Source organism: Ammospiza nelsoni, chromosome 5, assembly GCF_027579445.1.
Source record: "Ammospiza nelsoni isolate bAmmNel1 chromosome 5, bAmmNel1.pri, whole genome shotgun sequence".
Lineage (NCBI taxonomy): Eukaryota > Metazoa > Chordata > Aves > Passeriformes > Passerellidae > Ammospiza > Ammospiza nelsoni.
This window is the reverse complement of record NC_080637.1, coordinates 3,381,363-3,400,172: the sequence shown is the minus strand read 5'-3', so window position 1 is coordinate 3,400,172 and position 18,810 is coordinate 3,381,363. Positions and strand designations below refer to the sequence as shown.

Sequence of the window (18,810 nt, the reverse complement as noted above, 5' to 3'; positions counted from 1 at the left end):
TTTGAATACTATAAACTTCACTTTTAGCAGTAGTGTCCATTTAGGAGTAAAATCTTTTGTCTGTAATTTGATCAGTCTTATAGATGCTTAAAGTTACATTTGCTGTTTACCACAGTAGTTGTGTGTTAAAGATGGAAATGGAGATTTTTTTTTTTTAATGCTTAAGAATTTAGGATTGAAAAGTCTATTTAAAATAAGTGTTTCTGCTACTTATCAACCTAAAAAACAGTGTTTCTTATACATCTTGTTAGCAGCTTTGGAAATTGTAGCTCTTACTCAGAGTTTACTACTCCCTCGTGTGTCTGTGCCAGGATGTTTGACCCAGCGTGGGTTTTCTTTCACCTTTCTCACCCCTTCCCACAGCTGAGTGGGAGATGGGCAGCTGTGGCTCCATCCGTGGTGTGAAAACAGAGGTTCTGCTTCAAGATGCAGGAGAATATTTAGAAGTTAAAACTTTGGTGTGCACAGAAATCCTTGGTGCTGCGATTCCAAACCCTCACAAGCCCACAGGATTTGGGGTCAGCCTTCTGCCTTTCCGTGGCAGGAGTGCTGGTCATTGCAAGTATTCCCATTCTCACAGCTTTTTTTTTTTCTCCTTCTGCTTCTAGAAAAGCTGTGACCTACTTACTCTTCTAAATTATTTTGTTATGTAAGAGTCATACAATCAAATTATGTAACGCTGATAGCGACGGCTTTTTCCTGCTCTGTGCTTCGTGTAGGCCTCGAACAGCAGGGCCAAGCAGATGGGGGGGAAATAATGGTCACCCCAGAGATCTGGGACACCATGCACTCTTTTTCTTGTATGCTTATTAAATTGGATGATACCAAATTGTATAATTTCTATACTGTTGGAAAGTAAATGCCTGCACAGCTTGTAATGTCTCTCACACAGCCTTTCTCCGTGAGCCCTTTGTGCAGCGTGGATAAGAGAGCCTGTCTCTGGGCAGGGTCACAGGTAGCTGCCAGCAGTGCTGGTCAGAGGAAACATCTCCATGTCTCAGAGGTTTTCTTGTGTTCCAGTAGTACCGTGAACAGGAAGCCATTCGCCTTTGCCTAAAGCACTTTCGGCAGCACAACTACACCGAGGCTTTCGAGTCGCTGCAGAAGAAAACCAAGATTGCTCTGGAGCACCCCATGCTGACAGACCTGCACGACAAACTGGTGTTGAAGGGGGACTTCGATGCTTGTGAAGAACTGATAGAAAAAGCTGTGAATGGTAAGAGAATCAGAGGAAGTGATTCATTAGTTTGAAAAAAAAAGTGCATTGAAATTTTACCTTCTTTTGAATGTTAGTGTGCTCTTAGTAGTAGAGTTGGCAGGTCCATGTGTTGTTTCATTTCTGGTGTGCTGTCAGCTTTTGGACTTGTGAGTGTGTGTATGATGAGGGATAAAAATTCATGAAATCTCTCATTGCTGCTACTTTTGGAGTCACTTTCCCCCAGAGATGACAAGGCGGTGCACTTGAGTGGGTAAAGACAAGTTCTTCATGTAAGTGTTGGCAAGCTGAAGGTGGGCTTAAACTGTCAGGAAAGTCACTGGAATGGTGAGCAGGGAAGCAGAAGACTGGAGTTCTCAGTGGTGATCTGGATCATGGTTTCTGCTTGGAGCTCACCACTGAGTTGGTGTTCAGGCAGAAGTTTTCAGCTGTGTCTGGATGAGGATGCTCTCTTTGCTTATGGGCAAGATAATTCTTGGGCAATTCTGTGGAAGTGACTGGAGGCAGAGTCTGTTTTCCTTTGCAGAGTGGGACCTTGGCAGGCCAGTCAGTTTCATTGGAACTGCTATTAATCTTTTACTTGAAAGCTTTCTACTTAAAAACACGGTGTATAAACAGCTCTCAGCTCCTAAAAGGAGGGAGATGTACTCTCTCCTGATCGAATGGGATACAGAAAGAGTGGGGCTGTTGCACTGAAGTGACTCTCAAGACCTGTGCAGCAGTTTTGGATTGCAGTCTGATAAAACAAAGGTGCTCTTGGCTGTGGGTGTAGAGTAGAGCTTTTTAACTCTGTGCAGTCATTTGTTATGGGAGACTTGTACGGGTGTAAGAGGAAAACTTTGTGTCTGATGCCAGCGGAGTTAGGGACTTAGTGAACCAATTTCATGGATAGCTGGCACCAGAGATATTATTCTTTAATTCTGGGCTAATCAGTCATTTTGTAATACCTTTGGAAAGATGCCATTGTACCTGCTTTACTCCCATCAATGTGGTTTGTACCACTGAAGCTGGAAGTGCTTCTCAGAATGTGATAGAAATGATAGCTTGGAAATCAAGGGTTGTCTTCCATGAAAACCCACCATCTTTTTGTCACTAAGCTGTTCAACTGAGCGCAGTTTTAAGGAGCTTATTGCAACAGGCCTTCCAAAACTGCAGTAAGTGGTTTTCTATGGGTTTGGCTCAAGGTTTCTCTTCAGACAGAGCAGTGGAGACCTGCCCTGTGCTGAGCTCCATGAGCAGCTACGAGTGTTGAAACTGAGAATTGCCATGTTCATCCTCACCCTCCCGAGACAGCAGAGTGTGAACAGCTTCCTGCAATGCAGGGGCATTTTGCAGCTGGCAGCTTCCTCCTGAATCATAAGGGCAAGGGAGGATTGCAGGCTGGAAAAGCAGCAGGGAGCTGTTTCTGTGTGTGTCTTAAAGACACGAGTGCCTGGAGGGAGCTGATGAGCCCACCATGATGCAGCAGCAGCCAGAGGAGTGCTGAGTGCTGATGGTGATGATTTTATCATTGCCTCGCTCTGCTGCCTTGGCCATGGCTTAATCTCAGTGCCTGGAGGCTGTCCTCTTTCCACTTCATTGCAGGCTGGAGTGGAAATGATTTCTTGAATGGAATTTCACTCAAAGTCTAAGAATGTGCTGAAAAAGTACTCTCAAAAATGGAATTTTTTCTTGGGTGCTAATGAAGTGAATATTTGTAGCCTCATTTTTTGAGCTCTTATATTTTAATTTCTTTTACTACTTAATGTTTGCTGAGAGTGGGGCTGCTGTCAGCAGTGCTCTGCTTTTCCAGGTGTGGAAATACTGGCAAAGGACTGGCCTGGTAGGAAACTGTAGGTCTTGTATTGTTCTGCCTGACAGACACTTGTTTCCTGTCAGATTTGATGTGGATAATCCTCCTTCCCTGGTTTTTGTAATCACATCCCTTTTTGGAGGCTGAGGAGCTCACTGGCATCACTTAGGTGAGCTGAAGGAATATGCTGCAGCTTGTTTTATCAGCCTTTTTTTAGTTCCAGCAAGTCTTGGTAGTAACAGACAGTGGATAATTTAGCAGGAGAGTCTTCTAGAGCATCATTAGGTTTTGTCACTGCTTCTAAGGGACAGAAAAATATGCATGGTGATGTTTATTTTGCTTTATTTTAATCCAGCACCTGGCTAGCTAAAGCTAAATGTCAGTGTGTGCATCTCCCATCGCTCTGTTGGTCATCCTTAATGATTTTGCTTGTCTTGGAATACATTAACCTTCCTTCCCCCATGCTCCTGCCGTTCTTTATGCTGTCTTCAGCTTTAAATGTACCCATTTAAAGCTCTATGGCCTCCCAGCACTCTTTGGAGAGAAGTGCTATCTATCCCGAGACACCGAGGCTGCATCCCATATTTGCTTTAAGCTGACACCACTGCGGCTTTTCACTAACTGGGTCAATCCTGCCCTTGCTCAGGACTCTGTGTCCCTGGCACTGGTGCTCGTGCTGCCACATGGCCAGCCCAGACAGGGAGCTGATCAGGCTGGGGTGGGGGAGAGGGCAGGGCAAACCTCTTCTGATAGCCACAAAACCCCCCAAAACTGCAGCTGGAACATTTTGTCTGAAGTTGTGGCAGTCAGGGTGTTGAATATTAATGGTGCTTAACAGCTGGATTCTTCTTGGTAGGATGGGAATAGAGGTTTTCAGCTTTCAGCATGTTCTCCTGCAGTATCCCTGCTCCCTGTGATCTTCCACAGTTACCTGTCCTTACTCTGTTCTGCATCTGTCTGAGCAGCCTGGTCTTCTGAAAAGTGTCCCTGTCTCCATGGCATGAGGGTTAGAACCAGATTATTTTTCAGGTCCCTTCCAACCCAGGCCATTCTGTGATGATTTTTTATCATTTTACTTTCCTAGCAGCTCTGTTGTGAAGTCTCAGTAGCTTGCTGCTTAGTCTCTAAGGTGTGGGTGTTCTTACCACTGAACTCCTGTCTGATGCGTTGTTTTTCCAAATAAAAGAGGATTAACTTTAGTCCTGTGTCTGTGTACTGTAGCTGAAGTGTAGAGTTAATTGAGACATACAGATCCTTAAATTATCCCTGAAATCGTTCAAAGAGCAACTGTTCTGTTGCAGACTGGGCATGAATATGTGAACTCCTGACCGCTTGCTGATCTGGGAGTTCATTGCCTTAAAGGCACAAACAGAAGTGCAGCGAGGTTGACAGAGATACTGCACACTCAGTTCAGCCTGAAATGTCTTCTGGAGAGGCTGATATTTGCAGTGGTGGGTATTGACAAAGTGCAACGCTCTGCATCTCTGGCGGGCTATTTCCATAGGCTTAGTCATGTAGAAAAAGAGTAGGTGGTCAAGAATTAGTGCTGGCAGAGCTAACTCTTGTTCTTTTGCATTGCTAATGATGAACGCTGTCTTCCACCTCACATCACCAGATGATTTCTTTTGAGAGCTCGGTGGCAGGCAGCCACACTTTTCCCACTGATTCTTTTGACTTGTGCGTTACACTTCGAAAATGGGCAAATGGAAACTCTGGCAGCTGCCTGACTTCGTCTCAAAAAGAAAAGGTTCCCTAAATCTCAGCTGGTTCACAGACTCGGTTCAAATGCTTCACATTTGGATCCATTCCTATAGCTTTTGGGCCTATATTATTGAAGGGAAAAAAAAATCTGCTTAATATTCCTGCAGAGAGTATGTGGAGTGCAAATTGCTTGGTTGAACTGCTCACAGCTCCTGTAGACATGGAAAGCTGCTTGGCATGGTGGAAGAACTGCTGGTTTGCCATTAGTATTCCAGGGACTGAGGTGTTCCTTTTGGCACTGCTCGTGTCAGTATGTGACATGTGTTTATCTGGTGACAAGTCAGTCCTGTGCGACAAACAAGAATTTGTGATGTGCAGCCTGCAGGCTCCAGTGTCTCCCAGAACTCATGATTCACAGGAACAATTGGATTCCCCTGGAAACTCTAGACGGACATGTATACCTGAATTTTCCCATTTAATATTGTTTGGATTTAGTTCTGAGAAAGCTGTTCTGTATACTGGGATATATGGAGGGGAGAGGCTGGCTAGGGATCCAGAGCCTCTGGGAAGTAAATGGTAGAGGTTTGTGTAGAGGAAGGATAACTTACATGGATTTGAGAGCAAACCTTGTTTCATTTTCATGAAGAACAAACTGCAAGAAAATATTACAGGTCTGAGGCTGGAAAAAAAAATCGTGTTTCCTTGTTTCTCCCACGTCTTGAGGAAATTGTCAAGTAATGGCTGGATTTTTTTTTATCTGGTAGATCCTGTCTCTCCTTTAGGTTTTCTTTACAATGTAGTTTGTGACTCAAAAAGCCTCAAACTGTTTAGGTATTTTGACTACTTTTCTTTGGTTTGAGAAAAATCTTAAAACCTCAAACCCCAGCTCCCAGAAATTCTGGTCTAAATGTCATTCTGAAGATTCTTGAGCCACTGGCAGTGAAGTGAACAGATTTCAGCAACCCTACCTGGAGATGTGTGTTGTCTAAAAACCCCCAAACTTTTATACAACTTGCTCCTGATTGGCTTCAGCAAGTTAAATATTTTTGTCCACAACGTTTGTCGTAATCCTTTCTGGGTAACCTGCAATTAGCTGGCAAAATAAGTCTTGGCTTATCAGAGAGGCAGAATTTACCAAGCTTTAATCACGGTGAACTTCGTGTTGTTACATCCAAAATGCGTCATGGCTTACTGCAAAGGGCTTGAAAATAGTACAAAGTTGTTTTTTTGGCTGTAATTTTAGTAAACATGGACATTGAAGTGAGAGGTCTCCGGAGCGACAGAAAACACTTCATTTAAAAACTTCCACTCAGCGCTTTCTTTTCTTTTTTTTTTTTTTTTTTTTTTTTTTGACAAGAGTCTTGAAATTTATTTTAAACTCCTGTTTCATTGGGAGCAGCTGACAGACCTGAGCAGGCCTAGCTGTGAGGCTCAGTGCCTCACAGGAGCTTTGGAGACCTTTTGGTCAGCAGTGCTCTCCTGACAGGGAACATAAGGAGTGCGCTGGCGTAGGTCTGGCGTCGGGTACAGGATCCACCTAGAAATCCTTCTTTTTTTTCCCTGCTGGTGTCAGACAGGTGGTGATTCAGCTTCCAAAACAAGCTGCTGCTGGTTTGCAATGCAAGTAGAGTGAATGTGGAACTGCTTCCAGCAGAAGGAAACATTTCTGGGAAGCAAGCTGGACTATTTCCAAACCAATGTCCCATGGAAGACGAGAAGCATTATTAAAAGAGGCCGAAGGCACAGTGGGAGAGAAGTGTCATATCTTGACAAGTGCAGCCTGTGGGTGTAGAGCATGGGAGAGAGGTTAAATCACCCTTTCAGATCCTATGTGGTGTAATTCATCCTTTTGAGCTATTTATGTCCAATTATCTATTGGCTGCCATAGGGATAAATATGGTTTTGGTTTCTGTCTTGCAGACCCGAGGCTGTAACGATAACCGAAAAGCTGCATTTCTGTCTGGGTTTGTGGCTGAGTCACTGTGGGATTTCTTACAGCACATGCATTTATTTGTTCTATTAGGCTTGGCTTTTCTGAATCACAATTTATGAGATCTCAAGCTTCAAGCCTCTAGTGTGTTGTCCCAGCTTCATAAATGCTGAAGAAGTGGGAGTTAAGAACCCTGCTATTAAACCCAAAATAAACCACTTTTCCTTCTACATATGTTGAGCAAACTTCTGGCTTTCCTCGATTACCTAATGTGGGGGGGAGAGCTGCTGGTTTTGCTGCTGAGGTGAAAGTAAAACCTGCCCTGTTTTCAGAGTATTTATTTGGAAAAACTTGCACAGCTGAGTTTATGGAAGTTTTATATTTTCAGACCAAACTCATCACTTTTCAGGAGCTCTTGAGTGCCCTTGTTTTCCTGTTGGATGGTCTCTAAATAGAGTTTTCGTCTTCTCCCAGGAAATACTTGCTGGCTTGGGTTTTAATTAAAACCTGATTTCAGTCACGACAAAGTACAGGATGCCAGGAAACACTTGAAAATTTTCTCTGAGCCTTGTGTCGTGCTTAACAAAGAGTTTTTACCTTTTCCTAAATAAATAGGGATGCGTTCAGTAAGGATCATTCTTTTTTGCCTATATACCTCCAAAGGGCTTTTGTATAAATAAGCAGAGGCGTTCATCATTATTGAATTCCTATTGTTTTTCTTCCAGGTAGTGCATTCATACATGAATAGAGCAGGAACATTTGTCAGGAAGAGCTTGTGTGTTGGGATGGTGGGTGATGGGTGGGATGTAGCCAGGCAAACAGTGCTCAGGTGCTCTCATAGTTTGTTGTGCTACAGAAGGTAAGGTAGGTGTTTCAGAGGAGACATTTGAAGAACAAAAGCACCAAGTTCCCCACGTGCAGTCCCGGGGAGTGTGGGTGTTACAGCTCTCCTTTACAGAAAATTGCTGTTTGTGTGATGGACTGCTGCCATCTGAACAGGATTAGGAACTGGCCTCTGGCTGCTGAAGAGGTGGAGAGCACAAGGGGAGTGTGGATAAAGTGCTGCTCACAGAAATGCTGCACTTGGCACATCTGGCCCAGGATCTAACGCCTCCTCTGTTGCTCTTCTTGCTTAACTCTCTGAAGAGATGTAAACTCTTGTTTTGTTTTTCATCCAGCACTTGGTTGTCCCATATCACAGCATTTAAACAATCTGCTCTGCCTCCCTTCTCAGATGGAGCTCCAGAGATGCTGTCTGACCTAGTTTTAACTCAACATGCACTAAAATGGTTGAATTTTATATGCACTGGCAACTTTCCTTTTGCTTAAATAAGGAGGAGGGATTCTATTCTTAATTAAATACACCACACTGGAGATTTATAGACAGTTGGCACGACCTGGCAGGCAAACTGGATAATTCCTGATTGATCTAGTAGCAAGTATTCTTTTTATTTTAGTGCTCACGCATTTAGTTCGTTAACAAACTAACAAAAGTTTAACAAACTAACAAAAGTTTAACAAACTAACTGACACATAATGGAGAACTCGCTGAAAATGGAGGCTTTGGAGTGGCATACTGGATTGAGTTAGACTGAAGTTACCACATTAATAGTGATTTTGCTAAAATGGAAGGATAATTGTTTTATCCAGCAAAATTTTTGTTTTGCAGATGGCTTGTTCAATCAGTATATCAGTCAGCAAGAGTACAAACCTCGCTGGGGGCAGATTATCCCCAAAAGCACCAAAGGTAAGGACGTTTCTTAAGACAGAACTCATGTACTGCCAGTTCTGTCTTGTTCCTTTGAGAATATGGAGCAAGAGAATGATGCAAGAAAGTCTCCTCTAGGAGAGTTCTAGGGAATGGTTTCTTCTCTGAAAAAGTGGCATTTGTCTGCAAATTCAGTGAAATTCAGTCTGCTCCCTGGTTGAGTAAGGATCAGTGTAGGAATACTAGTTATAACTTCAACAACAGCTCATCAGTTTAGTAACAAATCCGAGAATATTGGTTAAACATGAGAACAGCTATCTGTGTTACTGGATTTAGCACATGGATTTGCTGTAAATTCAATTTAAACTGAGGAGCTGGCAAATAAATACATTATCTCAACAGGGAGTATTTTAAATGAGGTGCATCTTTTGAAGTCCTGATCTGTTACACAGTAAATCCAAACTGCAGAATCTTTTCCATTTCTGTCTGCCTTGAGAAGAGAATTGTAGCAGCATCTTTAACTGCAAAGTACAGAAATCACTGTCAGAGAGCAAATGCAGGATCCAAGGTGACAATTGCCAAGTGTGGAGCACTGTCCCCAAGCCCCTTGGGAGGGGTTATCTGTGTCACCTGTCCTGAATGCTTAAGGTACATAAAGTGGTTGGAAAGCTGCTTTAATTGGACAGTTGGAATTCCCTTACCTGTGAGAATAGCTGGTGCAAAGCTGGCTGTGCTCTGTGGTCTGCATCACCTCCTGCTCCCATCCCAGGGGTTCATTTCCCTGCCCTTTGAGTATCTGTTCTCACAGCTCAGCCCTCAGGCAGCTCTCAGGTGTGGAGAGATGGAAGGGGAGCCAAAGGGTGGCTGTGTCATCCTTCTGGAGAGCTGCAAGGACAGCTCAGAGCTCTTTTGTGTGCACCAAGTGTGTCAGGAACGTTGGAGCTCCTCTCCAAGGCACTGAGAGTTGCAGTATTCACTTCTGCCCTCTGTACTGTCAGTCACCAGCTAGTTCACTATAAAACTTTGTACAGTTTTATAATGCTCAAAAAATATTACCTGGAGAAAGTGATGTGCTAGTGTTTAAGGAAGGGTGAGTTACTCAGTTCCTCAGGTTCCATGTTGAGGCTGTGTCTTTCTTTGATTTAAAAATCTTAAAATGGAAAATTCTCCCTTTCCTCTTTTTCTGAAGGTGATGGGGAAGACAGTCGGCCAGGGATGAGAGGTGGCCATCAGATGGTGATAGATGTGCAGACAGGTGAGTAGTTGTTACATTTCTTAACTAAATTATTTCATCTGTTATTTTCCAGATTAATATGCAAATGTGTTTTTCTTCAGATACTGTGTTAGCTTCAGGTTTTGAGGAAAAAAATTACTCTTTCTAATAGTTGGATTAAATGTTCTGCTTCCTCTCTGGGTCTATATTCCAGCTGCCTTTCTCCTCCTTCCCTGATAATTCTGTGCTATGCCTTAGCCATTGTCTTGTCTTAACTAAGACAAGAGCAATTGGTTTTAATTTTTTGTTCCTCCTACCATCTTAGAGCAGGAGTTCAAACAAGAGAAGAGAAATTAGGGAAAATAATTTCCCTTATCTTCTACAGGCTGTGCTCAAGCAATAGATCTGATGTGTTGAAACATTCCTTGTATTTTGGTTGGAATGGCTTCTAATTCCCACAGCGTGCAAGAAACTCCTGTTAAATATAATTCTTTAGACATCCTTTGCAAAAACGTTTCCTGTAGCAGTTTAAGGAATGGCTCAGCCTCTGTTCCAGAGAACATACAGAGAAAAGAAAGTGGGGTGGTGTATCAGGAGCAGTTCCAGTGATTGTTGTGCTGCATAATTTTTTATATCTTTGTCTGTTACTTAATCAGATTTCTGTGCTACGTCAGTCCCTACTAAAATAAGGAAAGCATCTGCCCGAGTCTTTGCTGTGTGAGTGAAAGGATTGTTCTTGGGAAGGGAGAAACAAGATCAGGGCGTGGGTATTGGACAGGAATATAGGGTGGCATTGAAGGAGCTGGCAAAAAAATGCCCATGGCCATATCTGTTGTGGTCACAGGATGGGGACAGAGCATGTGACAGGACAGGACCTTCCAGAGTAATTTGCTAAGTCATGGTGAACAAGCAAAAATGCAGCAGTAGCTGCTGCAGCCTCTGGCTTTTGCTCAGAGGAGTTACTGCACTGGAGGAAGCACTCAAGTTCTTTGGTATAGGAGAGTAAACTTCTTTCATTTGGTGGGAGAGGTTTGAGATTGATTAGAACAAAACAGTGCTGGAGGGTTTGCTGGTGTTTGTCTATGCAGAGGCTGGGGACGCTCCCTAGTGGCCTCAGGAATTAGCAGTGAGTGTTTCACAAGAGCGTGGAAGAAACATGATCCTTGTCAACTTGGAAATGATAGTCCTGCACACGTCCTGAAAATAAAATATCCATGGCAGTGTGAGCCTTCCTTTCCATTGCTCTTCTCCAAAGTCCCTCTAAGGTTGTCAGCTCTGCCTTTGACTTCAGTTTCACTCTGCTTTAACAAGGCACTGAAACTCATCCATATATTTTTTAGTAATTCTTGATACATTTTATATGTATTATATCTGCTTTGGATACATGTGTATATTTAATATATAATATTTATATTATTTATGGAAATATATGTATAATACATTATATTATAAATGTATGTATATATATATTATACATTATAATATAAATTATCAAATATATACAATAAAAAATTTATTTTAATTGTTTTGCTTACACAAAAGTGGCTGGACACTACCCACAAAGGTGGAGTCCTGGATCTCCCCTCCTCAGGCTGGTCCTTTCTTGCTGTAGCTCTCTTTACAGGTGCTGGGATACCTTCCCAAAGTTTCCCTGTGGGCTCTTTGGGAAGTTGCTCTCAGTTTTGCATCCAGGTCCACTGAGGCCTGTAAAAGCTGAAATGTTTTTGAGATGATCAGTTTTGCCATTTCATTTAGCTCGTGACAGGCCAGGGGAAGTTCTTGGGGCTGTTTCCCATTGCTTATTGCTGGAGTTTTCCTTTTGAATATAGGTGGAGTTTAATGAGCTGGTGGGAATGTAGCCAGGTATGTCAGGATGTGTTTTACAGACTGGAGCTGGAAAGCTCCCTGGCTAACCTTGGACAGATCCAGTGCTAATGGAAAAAGGAGCAGTGGTGTACTCTTCCCTTCAAAGACATCCTCCCTCCTTACTCACACACTTGCTGAGTGGGATTTTTTCAGAAGACTTTGGCAACTGAAGAAAAATCATCTCACTTTGCAGTCCTTGTTAAAGGAGTTAGGTCCTTCTCAAAAATCAGTATTTTCTTCAACTTGAATCTTTTGGAAGTGAAGTGAAACAGCAAAAATCATACTTACAAGGAGATTCTGAAGTTTCAGATCATGTAGAATTAAGCATTGGAAGCAAATTTTCATCTCTGATGTCCAGATCTGGTGTAGCTATAAATAGACTAGAGATGGTTCAATATTTTGATTAACCTCAAAGAGACTTTAACCTCTTATTACTGACTAGAAAAATAATTCTGATTTAATAGTACTGAGCCTGCTGGATGCAGGTGCTGGTGTCAGGGTAGAGGATATGGTTTGGTGAGTAGCTGAAATAGACCTTAAGTTGCTGCTTGGAGTCACTGAGACTTTGTTTATCAGTTTTGGGGTGGAACATGGATCAGCTTGGTCTAAACTGCCTTTTAGCATGGTTCAGTATTTTGATTAACCTCAAAGAGATTTTAACCACTTATTACTGACTAGAAAAATAATTCTAATTTATTTACCAGCTGGATGCAGGTGCTGGTGTCAGGGTAGATGATATGGGTTGGTGAGTAGCTGAACTAGATCTGAAGTTGCTGCTTGGAGTCACTGAGACTTTGTTTATCAGTTTTGGGTGGAACATGGATCAGCTTGGTCTAAACTGCCTTTTAGCATGGTTTATCTTTCACTTAGAGTAGGCTGAAAGTAACTGAAAGAGAATTTAACATCTCTGCTGGCAGCCAGTGCTGGAGCTCATTTCCATCTGGTACTCCTGCTCTTGATACCTGCCACAGCTGAGTAAGTGCAGTGTTCCTGATGCTTTGGAAATCTCTTAAAGCAGTTTGAAATGGAACTGGAGGCATTGTGGGATGCAGAACTGAGAATGCAGCCTGATATCTTCCTATATATAAAACAAAGATAAATTAAAAATGGGAAGTTAGTGATTCCCTCAATATCCTCCATCATTTTAATCACATTAACACTGAGACTGGAATGACTCTGGATGGGAGAATTAGAAAGTTGGATTTGGTTTATATGTGCAGAAACATAAACAAAGAAAAATTCACAGTTACAGTTGAAACCACTGTTAGGTACTTTAAAGCTTTAGGCTGCAAATGAAAACAGAAAGCTCCTGTTATTCCTGCTTTTCCCTGCAAGGTGCAGCTCTCCATGTGGGAGAGTTCTCTTTGCTTTTCTACAAGGAAGGAGAAGCATTTGAGTAGTTGCAACCCAGGTACATAGATTAAAACAAAATTATCCCCCAAACAACCCCAAAAGTACACAAGAACAGTGTTGTGTGCTGCATGTCAGGCATGAGAAGCTGTTTGTGTAGGCCCTGGGGAAATACTGGGGCAGTAACACTCAGGCTCGTGTGCAGAACTGTGTTCCCAGGGAATTGAGCCCTAATGCAGGTTTGGATGAGGGTGTCAGCATCTGGCACTGGTTCCTTATTACCAGCTCTTTGTGTCTGCCCTCCCTGGCCTCCTGATGGGTCAGATATGCCACATGTTTCAACATTCCAGTGCTTATTGTGGAAGAGGGAATGGGTAAGTGAATTGCCAAAAGCAAGTTTCAAGGAGTGATGTTGGTACTTAGGAGCAGTATGTGTGTTGTGTTTTGGAGATGTGGTTTATAATTCCATAGGCAAGGTGGAATTGATCTATTTGCTCTTACAGGGCAGACACAGTGAATGACAGTGCAGTCCATAAAGCCTTGTAATTGTTTTGGTAACAATAGAAATAGGGACCATGTAGAAATCATTCTATTAAAAAAAAGATATTTGGTGTTATATCAGGCTTTCTTAAATGTTGAAGTTTTCCTATGAGCCTGCTTTAGAAATAACAGCAAAGCAACCAGGATGATTTTTCTTCTGTCTCCATTTCTCTTCTCTTTGGCAAGTGAAACAATTTTTTGAGAGAAAACATTAGTGAAATGGTCTTTACTGATGTGGTACCTCTGTTCTCTCACTGAAGTGCAACTGCTGTGTAATTTTGGTTGTACATCATTTTTGCTTTTCCTTTCGTCCAGAGGAATTCTGTTTGCTTCCTTCCATTAGATAAATGAGGATAAATCTGTAGGCTGGGAGCAGAGGGAGATTCAGAGCACTGGGCCCAGCGTGCCCATTGTGTACGTGGGCAGCACAGCAGAAATGACAAGGCTCCTTCAAAAGCAGCATGGAAAGATGAAAAAGATGAAGAGAGAGCAGCAGACATGAAGGATGCTGTTTTGCCTGAGGAAAACACTGCTATCCACAAGATATTTAAAGACAAGACTTGTGTACAGGATGAAGGGATCTCAGAAACAAAACACAGATGGCTTCTAAGCTCTGAAACACAAACAGCTGCTGAATCCTGGAGGTTACTCAACTTCATGGGGCTTTCACATTTGAGACTGTGTGCCTATCTTTAAAAAAACCCTTGTATTCAGCCAACTTGTATCCAGCTGAACTGTGGCTCAGAACCCAAGGAGTGTGCTACTGCAAGAAGATTTAAGGCTGGTTTTATATTTGTGCTCTTAAATGCTCCTCACAAAGTGGGCAGCACTGCTGGCACGTAACTAAAGGTGTGGGTGCTGCTTGGAGAAGTGACATCCTTTTGTAGAAGGCTTTTGAGAGATCTTACACCTTGGTTGGTTTGTTATTTCTGAGAGGAATCCTTCAGATTCTGATTGAAAAAAGGTTCCTGGGAGGATCTTAGAGCTGTCCTAGAGCTAGTGGTGAGAGCATGGAGATACCCAGGCTCATTCTGAGGGCAGCAGAGGGATAAGATAAAGGGCGGGAAGGGAAAATCCTGTTGGATATTAGGGGGAAAAATTGTAATGAAGTAAATTAGTCATTGCAGTCTGAAATGTCCCTCCTTGGACAAAGTATAACTGAATAATTCCCTGGGCAATGTGGTCTCTGCTGAAGTTAGCCCTCCTGTGAGGGATTTGGGGGATGACTGATGGACCTTGCAGAAGTACTGTAGATCCACAATTTTTTTATATTCCTTAGATAACTGTTCTAGCAGAGACATGGAAATACTACTTGACCAAAGAATGTAGTTTAATATGTCAGCAGGACTGCAATGTACTCACTGAGGAAGACCTCCTGTACCAGAATCCCACCAAGTATTTCAGCACATGGAGAAAACGCAGATAACAGGAGTTAGAGAACTGTCCCTGAGAATGTGTCTGAACCTGGACTGAAGCCACCCCAGGAATTTTGATATTTCATGGGTTGGAGAAGGCTGCTGTGCTGCTTTTCTGAGAAATAGAAATTAAGGAGAGATTGACAGGAAATATGTGGATTGTTGGGAATGTACGTCCTCTAATTTGAGGACTTCTCTGGCACCTTTTAATCATTTAGAGAGTAAGGGAAGAAAAGAACTCAGACATTACAGAAAAATTTTTGACTGAGCAAGCAGTTTAGAAAGACTCATAGAACATATTTAATTCAAAGTGTTGAATTTGTATTCAGAAAAAAAATGTAGAGGAAATAAGCTGAGGATGCTGGAGGAGAAATTTGACTTCCTAAACGATGCTGGTAAAAGCTTTGGGTAAATATAATTGCTTTCATGTTTTTTTCTTGTTGCCTTGCAGCTAGGTTTGAAAATTCTCCTGCTCTGCTCCTAAAGCTGAATAGAGACTTACTTTAATAAAGCAGCATCAATTTGCTGTGTTCCATATTGCTTGGATGCAGAGGGAGGATCCTTTCCTCCTTGAGCTCCCCAGTGCTACCAGAGTTATATTGGTGTGAGACTGCTGGGCTGCCCCACTGCTGCTGCCTGGGCTTTGTGGCCTCTGTCCTCTTCTTTGAATATTGGCCTTTCATATCTGTCCTGGTTGGGTCTCTGTATGCAGAGTGAAAAAAACCCCTCCATAAAATCTGAATTAACAGCTAGAATGCAAGCAGTGATGCTGGTTGGGAAACAGAGTGAAGCCAGACTTCAAAAAAAACTTGAAAATCCCCAAAAAACTCAAACCCAACCAAACCAGAACAATCAAACCCAACCCCAACTAAACAAGAACAATCCCACAAACCACCAAACAACTATTTTTTTGCTTTATGCCATGGGAAAGCAATTACAAATTTTAGGAGAACTATAAAAAATTATTTACTTGACTTTACCAGCAACAGATGCATTTATGCACTAAGAAACATTCCTTTTAAAACATGGAACCTTCCTCTAAAATATGTATATACTCCTGCAATAAGGCAATAAACAAAAAATTATTTTCATTGGGTCTAGGTAGTGATGGAGCCTTTCTTTCATGTGAGCTGCAGTTTTACTTCTTGATGTAAAATGGGTCTGGCACAGAGTTCACATCCAGTTGTGTTCAGGGTGTTGCTCTAGGGATGCTCAGCACCAGCTGGGTGCTCATGCTCCTCTCTCAGTGCTCACATTTAATTCTGTCAGCTTGGGTTAGGTAACTTCCAAAATCTGAGTTTTCATCAGAGTCATTCAGGTTTGCTATTAAATTTCATGTGAGCCAACAAAGCCTTTCCAGGCAGGCCTGACATTTTGGCAAGGCCCCAGGAGGATTTTTAGCTGGTGCCAAATCTTTTATTTTTCTCGGCTATCAATGAAGCTGTTGTGGTAATGTGGGTTTTGTGAGCTGTGAGAATTTATGCTCACAAAGGGACCTGCTCTTTGCAGGGAACACTGGGAGCCCTGAGTCCAGGAGGAAGGGTAATTAAAGTTAATGAACCAGGGTAACCTTTCCATGGTGATGACCACTATCCTGATGGTAGGTAAGGGTCAGGGACCAGTCCCATTTTATAATCGTGCTCTAACTCCGTGTTTTAATTGGTGTTGGATTAAAAATTGGCCATTACCTCCATAATGGAAGTGGTTTGTGGATTTTAAAGGAGTTTTTCAAAGCTCTGCAAGTCTTGAGGAACTTGTTCTTCTTGGGCTTGGCTTTGTGTTCTGTTTTAATGCAGTCTAAAAATGAAGTATTTTTAGAATTTGAGACCAGATAGTGCTGTTTCTATAATGGAAGCAGTTTGGTTATCTCTCCATGGCAGAACAGAAACTCCTTTTTTAAATGTTTCCCCTTTCCAAAGGCTTCATCTGGCTTTATCAGTGAGTCTGGGAAGCTTTAGAACTTGCTGTACACAGAGCAGTTGTGGGTTTGAGGTGACAGCCCTGAAACACTCACTTAAATTTGTGACTCTTGTACTCACTAGCTTTTGTGGCATCAGGTAAGTTACTTTATGCAAGGCATTTCCCTTGAAGAGGATTTTGTACTTGATTTTTCTATCTGAGGGATGGACTAAACAGAAAAACTTTGCTGCTCCTATCTCCAGAATCTTGTTGATGTATAAATCCTGCACCAAACAGGGCACAGGATGAGATGTCATTGATAGACTACATGCACAGGATCCAAAATGTTAAATATTGTTCATTTGTCTGTCTGGAATTTTAATCAGAAGGCTGTGGGTTTGATTGCCTCTTATGTAAATGTGGAAATAGAAAATGACTCTGAGAATTGGCTGTCTATCAATCCTAAAATCTTCCATTACTAAACCAAACCACATTTTTGTGTTGATGACTAGTTCCATTCAAAAAGCAGTGGTGTTTTAAGTAAAAAAAAAAAAAAAAAAGAGTTTAAATTTATCTTCTGATACTTTGTCTCTGTCACAGATGTTTTGTAGGCATTAGCCTGTTTAAACACATTCTCTTTTTAATTTTTTTTTTTTTTTAAATAGAAACGGTTTATTTGTTTGGTGGCTGGGATGGAACTCAGGATCTGGCTGACTTCTGGGCATACAGTGTGAAGGAAAACCAGTGGACCTGTATATCCAGGGATACTGAGAAAGAGGTAAGTTCTGCAAGCATCCAGATTTTGAAAAATACATCAATGGTTGCCCTCAAAAATGCCCCTCCTAAAGTACTTGTGTAGAAGTGCAGTATAAGAGTGAGAGCCACAGAGTTCAGACCTTCAAGTTCTGAAGACTTTTGAAATGCTTACATGAGGAAAAGATGAGCTGGAGGTGGCTTTGAAGTGCTGAGATTCCTGGAGGGGAAAGGTTTATTTCTCAAAAGCAGAAATGATCGGCCAAAAAATCAGCTCAGCAAGTAGCGCATGTGTTAAATAATTTTCTGTGGCTGAACATCCAGACTTATCACAGAATCACAGAATGTTTTGGGTTGGAAGGGACCTTAAAGATCATCCAGTTCCAGCCCTGCTGCCATGGGCAGGGACACCTCCCACTGGAAGGTTCCAAGAACTTGCTAATGAACATTTCAGACCTGATCCTGGTGTTTGAGCTTCAGAAACCAATTGTTTATTTTTTTAGCTTCTGTCAAAAATGAATAGAAATGGACAACGACCAGATGGAAATCTAGAGGACAGGGGTTACTGCCAAAGGCTACACAACCCCGAGAGCTTTCGTGGAATTCATTTGAACCATTTTCCTTGGCCTCTCTTGCTCAGTATTTGACGTATGAAACCTGAAATGAATGTAGCTTGGGTTATAGGACCAGACAAAAAATGTCCAAGACCTTTGGCTTCTGTAGTTTATTTCACTGTACATCTTCAAGTTTTTTGTGGTTATTGTATTTTGTGTTCATTACTTGTTTGTCAGAGGAAAATTCATGCCACCTCTTCTTGGAGTATCAAAAGTTTGAGATCCCACCACTTTTTGACAAATTCAGGAGTTGATTTCCTCAGCTATTTGAAAACAGTATGAAAACATAATTTCTCATTTGTATTTTTCAGTTTCTTGTCATGGCTAATTTTGTAAGCTTCCTTACCAGATTAAATAACACTTTAATATTCTCATTTTTTTTCATAGCAAAGATTTTTTAGAGGTTGTGATCAAGTAGGACAAATAGCCTGAGCTGAAAAAAAAAAATCTCACAGGAATTTCCTGTAGCTCTTGAATCTCTGTGTCATGTTCTTACTGATTGGAACATCCTTTACAAAATGGGCAATAACAAAACTGAATGTGATACTCTGGTTTCTGTCATAACAGAGCTGTGGAGAGGTAAAATTGTTGTATTTAGTCAAAAAGAGGCTGCTGTGTTTTTCTTCCTGCACGAACCAGTGTGGGTCAGTCTGGTGTTTAAGGGACACATTTCCTTCTTGCTGGGGTCCTGCCACATCCAGTTGAGTTTCTCTAAAGCTTAGGAGGCCTGGCTGGGGTGGGGGAAAGGAGGAATGCACAAAAGGAGAGCTGTGGAGGAGACACAGTGGAAGAGTTGGGATTTTATGTGATTAA

The 18,810-nt window shown here is 42.0% G+C and overlaps 1 protein-coding gene across 3 annotated transcripts in view; it reads left to right on the top strand.

The window, feature by feature from the left end:
- Nucleotides 1–18,810, top strand: part of MKLN1 (muskelin 1) — a 97,150-nt gene that overhangs the window by 35,166 nt on the left and 43,174 nt on the right. For 2 of the 3 annotated variants that reach the window (XM_059471971.1, XM_059471972.1), the window contains 4 exons: nt 1,024–1,216; nt 8,309–8,386; nt 9,537–9,602; nt 17,296–17,408. In XM_059471971.1, coding sequence (XP_059327954.1) covers nt 1,024–1,216; nt 8,309–8,386; nt 9,537–9,602; nt 17,296–17,408 — 450 coding nt within the window. Of the gene's footprint in view, nt 1–1,020; nt 1,217–8,308; nt 8,387–9,536; nt 9,603–17,295; nt 17,409–18,810 lie in introns of all 3 variants that reach the window. The other variant, XM_059471973.1, reaches the window with a different exon arrangement.